Here is a 10915-nt window from a genome sequence, read left to right on the forward strand (position 1 = left end):
ACAGAGCTTAAGAGGGGAAGGGCCAGAGAAAGAGGGAGACACAGAATCTGAAGCAGGCTCCAGGCTCTGAGCTGCCAGCACAGAGCCCGATGTGGGGCTTGAACTCATGAACCATGAGATCATGACCTGAGCCGAAGTTGGATGCTTAACCTACTGAGCCACCCAGGCACCCCTACATTGCACTAATCTTTAGAAAACTATCTGTTGTTGATTTGGTGTGTAGTATCAAAGAATATTCACAATTAACTAAAAGAGGTATTAAAATCTCAACTTCTTCCTCTTACAACTATATATCTATGTGATGTCATATTCATAAATATGAAGCAAAACAACATATTTCAACAGGTTTCATGCAGAAACAGATATGAGAATCTAGTTGTTGTCTATTAAGCCAGGGATTAAAATACTTGCAAAAATATAAAATAATATGACTCTTCTTACTATTTGTGTAGTCCAAAATATACTTATTTTTCATAAAAACATCTTATGGTACATAGATTTATTATTTGCTATTTTAAAATTAATACGTAAAGTTTCAAAATTTTTGTTTTAATTTTCAACATACATTTATAGATATGAACCACACAAACAAAAGCTCTTTAGAGTTTCAGTAAAGTTTAATAGTGTAAATTGGATAGTAAGACCAATGATTTTAAGAATCACTGATCTAATACATATGAGTAAATTCAGCTCTGTCAACCATTCTCATGAGGTCATTGTTATTATATCTCTTCTTTAAATTGAAATACAACTTATGTAGAGTACAGTGCACAAATATTAAGTATACTTATCTTACTGGCAGACCCAATTATAGGACATTTCCGTATGTAGTGGTTTCCATATGGTCACCAAAGATAACTACAATTTTGACTTCAGCATCATAGACTTCCTTGTATTTTTAAATATTTGTTTAATACTAATAACATAAGATATACTCTCTTTTTTTTGACCAATTGAATGTTGTATTATTTGTTTATTTGTTTATTTATCTATTTATTTACATGCATTACAATATTATTTTCAGGTGTAGAATTTCATGGTTCATCAGTTGTATACAACACTCATTGCTCATAATGAGTACCCTCCTTACTACCCATCACCAATTTAATCCATTCCCCTGCTCACCTCTCCTTCAGTAATCATCTGTTTGTTCTCTATACTTAAGAGTTTGTTTCTTAGTTCGCCTCTCGTTCTTCCTCCTTATTTTACTTGTATGTTTCTTAAATTCCACATATGAATGAAATCATATATTTGCCTTTCTCTGACTGACTTATTTCACTTAGCATAATACTCTCTAGTAATATTATGGAATATATTCCATTATATATATATATATATATATATATATATATATATATATATACACACACACAAACACACAGACACACACACACACACACACACACACACATACATACATACATACCATATCTTCTTAATCCATTCATCATTCAGTGGATATTTGTGCTCTTTCCATAATTTGGCTATGGTAGATAATGCTGCTATAAACATCAGGGTGAGTGTATCCCTTTGGATTAGTACTTTTTATCCTTTGGGTAAATGCCCAGTATTGTAATTGCTGGATTGTAGAGTAGTTTTATTTTTAACTTTCTGAGGAAACTACATACTGTTTTCCAGAGTGGCTGTACCAGTTTGCATTCCCACCAACAGTGTAAGAAAGTTCCTTTTTCTCCACATCCTTGCCAACACTTGTTGTTTCTTGTATTTTTTATTTTAGCCATTGTTAAATGGTTGATATCTCATTGTAAGGTGATATCTCATTGTGGTTTTGATTTGCATTTCCTTGATGATTAGTGATTTTGATCATCTTTTCATGTGTCTCTTGGCCATCTGTATGTCTTTTTTGAACAAACGTCTGTTCATGTCTTCTGCCCATTTTTAAGTTGGATTTTTTTTTGGTTTTGAGTTGTATAATCACTGTGGTTTTTTAATTTGCGTTTCACTCAGGACTGCTGCCAAACATTTCATTTGAATATTTCCCATTTAGATGTTCTCGTTTTGAACTATCTAAATCGTTTGCAATTTTCCTATTGAGTTTTCTAATTTATTAAAGTTTGTATTTGTTAAATGTAGTCATTGCAAATTCCTTCTCTCTGTTTCTCTCTCTCTCTCTCTCTCTCTCTCTCTTTTTCCCTGTTTCTATATCTCTGTTTAGTGCAGTTGTCAAATTTAGAGATAACATTTTTAACTGATGTATAGTTAATATATAAAGCAATTCAATTTTCCCTATAATGTTCCATGTAGTAACTTCTTGTTCCCCAATCCAAGTTATAAATTGTACTTAACTATTATCTTTGGTCTTTTTAAAACTGAAATACTTCTACTGAATTTCTTTGAATTTTATAAAGTTGACATTAAAATTTTTTTTAATAGAACAGCTTGTATCCTAGATAAGAGTATTCCTCATGATTAGATTCAGATTATGCATTCTTGGAATATATTTACATATTTTGGTCTTGTCAGTGCATTGGTGTGTAGTTGTCATTTTATTCCAAGGGCATATGTTGTCATTTTATTCCACTTTGATGATGTTAGCATTGACATTTGGTTAAGGTTGTTGTGGTCTAACTAAGTTGGATTTAATACTTTCAGCAACAGTCTGCAAACCATTTGAAATTGTGAGACATTTCAGTAGAATGGTTTTAAAAATAGACTTTTTTTCTTTTAACATGTCTTAGAAAATGCAGCTAAGACACTAACTCAAGCATGACATTCTATGGAGTTGAGGCGTATGTGGTAGATGTCTGAAGTACATTACATGGTCTTCTGTCTTTGGTAATTAAACCACAACATTCATAAGCCAATGGGTAGAAATAGAAGTCGTTATTGTTATCACTCCTGTTTTTTTTCCCCTCTCAATTTAGTCTCTATTGGTAGTAGGTTCTAATTTCCAAGGATAAGGGATCTTTTCTACCTGGCACACAGTGCCTAAAACTATGGCTGCTACATGAATATTTGTGGATGGCCCTGCCTATCGACCAGGAAGTAGAGAAAGCAGTAGCTCTAGTGGCAGAAATACTTGGTCCAGATGGGCATGTTTGGAGTTCAATGCAGACTCTAGGTGCTTCCAATGTTTGGTGATTATCAATAGGCAAATATAGTGGAAAGGGCAAAGAATAATACTGGAAAGGGCATAGAACCTAAGGGTTTGGTCCCTTCAGGGATAAAAATGTATAAATTTGCTTTGGCATAAAACATAAGCTAGCAGAAGTTCTAACCATGGGAGAGGAGAATCTATAATAGGAAGTAGCTAGGAGATGATGGTTATCATTGCTTCAGTATCATCTACAGCAGTGGGTTTGTATATTGTCTCATTAACCTTCCGGTTGCAAGTTGTCTTTTTTTATTATTATAGAAATTGTGACTGGCTGCTAACTTGAAAGACCATGAAAAGCTAGAGTTAATGTCAGACACCACTGGGTCTGGATCTTGTGGGTGGTAGAGTATACTAGATGCTTTGGCACCCCTCCCATATCCTCTGGCCCTCAGTTACCTATAGTGTCATATTGAAAGTGATGACTCTGCTTGAAAACTACCACTAGCTAGCAAACAGTCAAATCCAGAAGTGACCAGGGATTAAGTTACCTAAGACCCATGAGTTGGAGTTGAATTTGGAGTACAAGTCCTCAGGTGTTCTCATCTCATGGTGGGAGAATGCTGATACATGTCCCATAACATTATCTTTAAAAAAACCCCAGATGTTCTGAGCCCATGTACTTATAGTCAGTAACCTGCTTATTTACACACCTTGTACAGATTTTGTTGTCTTTCTTGTCTTATGTTCCCTGTCATCAATGTTTCTCAGTATCGTCTACCAAATAAAACCTTTAAGTCAAATTTTTACCTTACATCTGCTTCTGGGAGAACTCACCATGGGATAGTGTCTCTTCTAAAACAGACTATAAATGTGAGAAGCCACTTCCCTAAAGAGAGATACTCATTATTTATTTTATATATTTATAATATGAACTAATACTAACAGGTTGAATAAAAGGGCATATTATCATCCACATTTTAGGAATGAAATTCAGATTTCATACAGATAATAGGGGGCCGAGTTAGTGTTTGGAAGATGATCTGTTCTGATACCAGAGACAAAGTTTTTAACTGGTGTACTATACATCTTCATCTTAAACTACTACTGGCTCTGAAGGAGAAAAAGGAAATATTGATTCAGTCATTTAATTTTCTCTAAGTTGCTGCTAAGGAAATTATAGAAAAGGTTGAACCACGAAGTATATGAGTCATATAGTAATTTTAGGAACTATGGATAACAGCTCTCATTGCAGTATAAGAACTAAAAAGTATTTATATATAAATTGCCTAGTTAATAATGAGGTGGCATTTGCATAAAGCACAAGAACAGGCCCAAACTAATCAATGTAGATAAAAGTCAAAAGAGTGGTTATTTTCAGGTTATTGACTTGGAAGGGGCATGAGTGGAGCAATTCAGATGCTGAGAAAATACATTTCTTGACCTGGCTTGTGTTCTCTTCATGCTAATTCACCAAGCTTTGTAGTCATGAATTGTTCTTATCTGTGTCTTTGTTATACCTCAATTAAAATATTACTTTAAAAATAAGGTAGCAACATTTGGGTTTTTTTAGTTAATTTAATATTTGCATCTCAAATTTTTAGCTGATGGCAACAATGGGCTAGGTAATACAGTAATGTTGACATGCATTTATAGTGAAAGCTTATTATATTAATCAAAAACATATATTGAGAAGGTGCTTGACATTGTACCATGTGCTAACTTTGCAACTATAAAAATTTTACAGTCTTTTTCAAGGCAAAGTTCAAATCTAGATGTGGAGAGAGTCATGTAAAGATATTTACACAGGTTTTGAAGGTCATTTTAAAGACATGTCTCAGTTTCTAGTCAGTGCAGATGAGAGTTTTTATCTCTATCTTGTGAAAGTAAGAGACCTGCTTGGGGTGCCTGGGTGGCTCAGTCGGTTAAGCAACCAACTCTTAATAGTGGCTCAGGTTCTGATCTCATGCTAGTGAGATTGAGCCCCATGTCAGGCTCACACTGGCAGCATTGAGCCTGTGTGGGATTCTCTCTCTCTCCCTCTTTCTCTCCTGCTCGTGTTCTCTCTCTCTCTCTTTCTCTCTTTCTTTCAAAGTAAATAAATAATTTAAAAGAAGGAGACCTTCTTACCCCCAGATTTTTGCTAATTAATGAACCCAAACCTTTAACAGGAACACAAACCAAATAAATATTAATGAAAAAAATACTTGACTGAAGAGAATAAGGTATGTTTTATTTTACACTTCGATAGAAAATGAGCTATATCATATCAGATATACATTATTTTTAAGCTTCAGAAATTTATTTTACTGAGTGACATTTTTTAAAAACTTTATTTATTTTGAAATCAAGAATCCAAGGCTTAACTGCCTGAGCCACACGGGCACTCCTTACTGAGCAACATTTACATTATTTCCTTATCCTGTATCAAGGGTTCCAGTGTACAAACAGACATTTTTGTTTTGGTATTCACTACCCTAAGGTTCCTAGCAAGCTAAAACATACTACATTGCTAATAGTAACTTATCGTTTGGATGTACATCATGCTGAACTTTACATTTGCAGTCTATCTCTCTTGCTGAAGTTAGACACAATTCTACAGCTCCATGTGTGTTAGACAGGATATAGAGGTAGACAGACCTGAAACTTCTCCAGGTGGCTCCATGAGGTTCAGTGAATCTCTTAGGTATAGTCCTACAACTCTCAAAGTTCTTCCATACTACTAATATCTTCTGGAGCAGCTGAAATCTAACACATCACGATGAGCTGGGTATTATGCTAATTGTGATATAAATTATAAGTCATTGGCTGTTAAATTTAAAGTGAAGAAAATGTACTTGCTCAGTCAAAAGTATTCATTTATAACTTACAGTGTACATCTTACATTATATTAAATGCTATTGATACAGAGATGAATAAGTCATTAATCTTTTCATGGAATGTTTGGTCCAGAGGTCCAGACAGTTGTACAACTGGCACATGTGCTATAATATGAACTGCTGTGTTGTGAAAATTAAGAAGGTTCTTAGATAATCAAATGAAAGATCTTTTGACTTGATCTAGGACAAGCCTGTGCATATCATTTAACTAGTTGATTAACAAAAATCATTAAATATCCCTTAATTAACAGATTACACTAACAGATTACCCCTAATTCCTGCTAGTATTAGTGACTTTCAATACATTTTAAAGTCAATATTTGTGATATTAACAAAGGATTGACTGAAGGACATCTGATTTCTTATATTCATTTATATATCCACAATTTAACACTTAAATGAAAAAGAATACGAGAGAACTTTATACCAGGATTTCAGTGAGGTCAACATTGTGCCCTTATGAAATTGCATTTACTGAAACTTCTTTTCTTGTTATTTCCTTAGTCCTGTGAGGTACACTATATGAAACAACAAACAGGAAAAATCCATTATTTTTGTTATAGAGATGCTATTGGGAGTTCCATAAGTTACAAAAGTGCTTATATTGATTAGAACTCATGCAAAATATCACCTCTCCCATCTCAATATCAGGAATGTTGAGCCCATCCAGAACAACTTGTTTTGATTAAGCTTTTGTGAAACTTATAATTTAGAACTTTCTTTTTGTAGCCAAAATGAATGAAGGAAAATTTAAATCCCAATTGTAGCAATTTTTAAGCAACATGATATAAATTTCTTTCTTTTTCTTTTGATTTTATAGTTTTGAGTTTTTATTTAAATTCCAGTTATCTAACATATAGTGTAGTATGAGTTTCAGAAGTAGAATTTAGTGACTCATCACTTACATATAACACAAAGTGCTCCTTACAAGTGCCTCCTTAATACCCTTCACCCATTAAACCCACCACCCTTTTCCCCTCCAGCAACCCTCAGTTTGTTCTCCACAGCTAAGAGTCTGTTTTATGGTTTACTTCTCTCTTTTTTCCCCCATTGTTAATCTGTCTCATTTCTTAAATTTCTTAAATTTCACATTTGGGTGAAAGCATAACTATAAATTTCTGTTTGTGAATTTTGTAATTAGATTGTATTTTCTTATTCATATTTTGCTTATGCCATATTTCCACAAATTCCTATCTTTTTCCTATTTTATCACCAGCATTTTTGCAATCTATGTCAATTCAACAGTTAAATGGGTGGTGAGGTAAATATATAAACAATAAACAGCAAGTGAAAAAACAGATTTCAGTTGCCTCTAAGATGACTTAGAGAGATCCCCAAATAAGATTGGACTGAATAACAGGATGGCTTTAAGTGGATGAAGCCCCCCTGAAAAAAAAAAGTGAGTAGCCTGGTATAGAAGAATAAAAGGCTTAAAAACAAAAAAAAATTATCTCAAACATGACCATGGTCTTTTGGTTATGATCATTGAGAAAAATTTTTAAGGGTAGTGTAACCATGGCATCGGCAATATTAGAAACAGTCCTGATACTTTTTCATTCATAATGTTTGCTATACATTTTATAAGCAGTGAAATTATGAGAGTGTATCTACACCTCAATGTAAATTACATTAAATGTTTTTTTTCATTTTGCGTCTTCAGTGCCTACTGTCCCCTGTAACATCCCTCCTCATTCTGGAAACTGGTCTTTCAACAATTTATCAACATGGAACCCATGAAAATCATGTTACGAATCCACAAACCCCAAAGTAGTGTAGCAATTCTAGATGCCCTGAATTCAAAATAGGAAAATATGAAGATGCTTTAATTATATACAGTTGTTAAAGTCTTGCCAAGTTACAAAGACCTCTGTTAGTGTTGATATTCGTATAAAGTTATTTTCTAGACACTTAGATTGCAGTATTTTAATAATCCATTAACAGTGTATTATTCTCATGATTTTTATTTCTTTTTTTAAATTGTTTCTTAATGTTTATTTATTTTTGAGAGACAGAACGTGAGCAGGTGAGGGGCAGAGAGAGGGAGACACAGAACCCAAAGCAGACTCCAGGCTCTGAGCTGTCAGCACAGAGCTCGATGTGGGGCTCGAACCCACAAACTGTGAGATCATGACCTGAGCAAAGTTGGGCACTCAACCGACTGAGCCACCCAGGCACCCCTCATGATTTTTATTTCTTGTTACTTTGGTATCCAAGGACATTATTTAGTTTCTAACTGAGTGATGCATGAAGGGTATGGATCTTGGATAATGGTTAATTATTTCAGAAAGGATTTCCCAAAATAAATATGGACAATCAGAATGCTTCCCTGGACATTTGTAATGGGAAAAAATATTCCAATTGATACTGAAATGTATTGAACAAATAAATATGATTAATTTGGACAATCAGTATTTTCTTCCTTGTGAATTGAGAAATGGAGAAAGACATTTTTTTAAGTTTATTTATTTATTTTTATAGAGAACGAACAGGGAGGAGCAGGGAGAGACAGAGAGAGACAGAGAGAGAGAGAATCACAAGCAGGGATTCCAACTTGGGGCTTGAACTCCTGAACTATGAGACAAACCATTAAATGAACCCTGAGATCATGACCCCAACCAAAATCAAGGGATATTTAACTGACTAAGCCACCCAGGCACACCGCTGGAGAAAGACATTCTTAAACAAGAAAAAAAGAGTGTGAAATATGCAAAGAAAAGCTCCTCAGAGAGGTCTGAGGAAGGTCAAGTAGTATATTTCACTTGTCTTTCCCTAGAATCCCTGGGAATGTAAGAATCGGAATGGTCCCCTTTTCCAGTAAGATGTTTGCTTGAAAGCCAAACATTTCAAAACTAATTGTCACCCGGTTGTTTTTTAAGTTCATTTTTACCACTAATTTGTTACATTAACTGAAAAACTGCCACAGTTCCCTTTTTCCATAGTACTTCTGTCATGCATAATGATTGGAAAAACATAAGGATAAATATTTGGGAAATTACCTAAGTGAGCCCCTTCTCCATGTTAGTTGCTTTTGATGTTCAACTTAAGAGCCTTATATAAGCCATGCCTGAGTTCCTTATTCTTGAGTGCATACACCATGGGGTTGAGGGCAGGAGGAATGACATTGTGTAGTACATTGAGGAGAACTGGAACAAGGGGAAGCGTGATTGCTGTACTATGGGTGATAGAAATGACAACAATGACTGTGTAAAAGAACAAAATGAGCATGAGGTGGGAAGTACAGGTACTTAGGGCTTTGGAAGCAGCTTCTGCTGAGTTCAGTTTCAGCACTGAGTGAAGTATCAAAACATACGATAAAAAAATCAAAGCCAGGTCACTCCCCATCAGTGTCCATGCCAGAAATAGCTGGTAGATGCTGTTAATTGTCCTGTCATCACAGGATAAGCTGGTGACTCCAAGATTAGAGCACAGGCAGTGCTCAATTTGGTTCTGTGAGCAGTAGTGTCTCTGAGCAGCCAACACAGGCACTGGGATGGTAGCCAGGCTGTTTCTAAGTGCCATGAATACAGTTGCCTTGACCACAAAAGAATCAGTAACTATTGCTGGATAGCGTAGTGGTTTGCAAATGGCTACATATCTATCTATAGCCATGCAGACAAAGATACCCGACTCCATAACCACAAAACAATGTATGACATACATCTGAGCAAAACACTCAGGGAGACTGATGGCCTTGGCACTGAACCATAAGATGGCCAAAATCTTGGGCATGATGGTGGTAGCCAGTCCCATGTCTACCACAGCCAGGATCCCCAGGAAATGGTACATAGGTTGGTGCAGTGTGGCCTCCTGATTGATGATGATCAGGATAAGGATATTGGCAGTGAGAGCTAAGAGGTAGAGCAGAGCCAGGGGCAGGGAGAGCCAGTGCTGCCAGGTGTGAATGCCTGGGAATCCCATCAGAATGAACTCAGAGACTTGGAACTTAGAGATGTTGGAATGTGTGAGATCCTGGAACATCCTTCACTAAGGGAAAAGCATATACAAAGTTACAATTCTTAGTATTCTCTCTGACAGTATTTTAAAAGATGTTACCCACCTTCATGTTTTTGAAATGCAGGAGTCTTCATTATTCTGATCCTGCCACTAACATTTATCGGACATTTCTTTTTTTTTTAACGTTTTATTTATTTTTGAGACAGAGAGAGACAGAACATGAACGGGGGAGGGGCAGAGAGAGAGGGAGGCACAGAATCGGAAGCAGGCTCCAGGCTCTAAGCCATCAGCCCAGAGCCTGACCAGGGGCTTGGACTCACGGACCGTGAGATCGTGACCTGAGCTGAAGTCGGACGCTTAACCGACTGAGCCACCCAGGCGCCCCAATCGGACATTTCTAATGACACGAACCATGACAGCACATTCCATGTTTAACTCTGTTAATCATCACAAAATCTCCATAAGGCAGGTCACATTATTTCCACCTTCTTACAATTGAAGAATAAGGACATTGGAGTTACCAGAACCTTGGTCATTACCTTCCATCTTATAAGTTATGGAGACTGACAAGATGAAAGCAATCTGGTAACACAGCCTGGCCTCTTAAGCTTTATTTTGACAGAGTTGGTTTTTTTAGGAACCAAAGGTATAGATTCAGAGTAGAGGTTTTTATGCAGAGAAACCTTTTGGTAACAGATTAAGTGAAAGAATATAAGAATTATCCTTTTTTAAAAGTTCAAGTACTCAAAAATTTGTGAAATAATCATGAATATTATGTCATTATAATATATGAGGTAATTTAGTATATCCATTTTAAACAGGAAAACTGATATCTAAAAATGCAAACAAGCTGTCTAAAGCCAAGTTACTCTAAAAGAAATATACCTGGAAACTCAGTAGTTTGTGTCCACTTGATTCTGGCTTTGAGTGACTTTCCCCTAGTGGGACATACTTGTGCATCTTAAAGCTGTCCAGCCAGTCACACTATAATGAATAAAGCAGATGGGAAAAAAATAGTTTAAGATAA

General features: G+C 35.6%; 1 protein-coding gene across 1 annotated transcript; it reads right to left on the reverse strand.

Moving 5' to 3' along the window:
* Positions 1–8952: 8952 nt before the first annotated feature.
* Positions 8953–10059, reverse strand: LOC106977792 (putative olfactory receptor 56B2). The gene has a single exon (XM_015075348.3). It carries the CDS (start codon positions 9910–9912, stop codon positions 8953–8955), a length of 960 nt encoding a protein of 319 aa, XP_014930834.2. The 5' UTR covers positions 9913–10059.
* Between the last annotated feature and the right edge of the window lie 856 nt (positions 10060–10915).

The sequence above is a fragment of the Acinonyx jubatus genome, chromosome D1 (genome assembly GCF_027475565.1).
Source record: "Acinonyx jubatus isolate Ajub_Pintada_27869175 chromosome D1, VMU_Ajub_asm_v1.0, whole genome shotgun sequence".
Lineage (NCBI taxonomy): Eukaryota > Metazoa > Chordata > Mammalia > Carnivora > Felidae > Acinonyx > Acinonyx jubatus.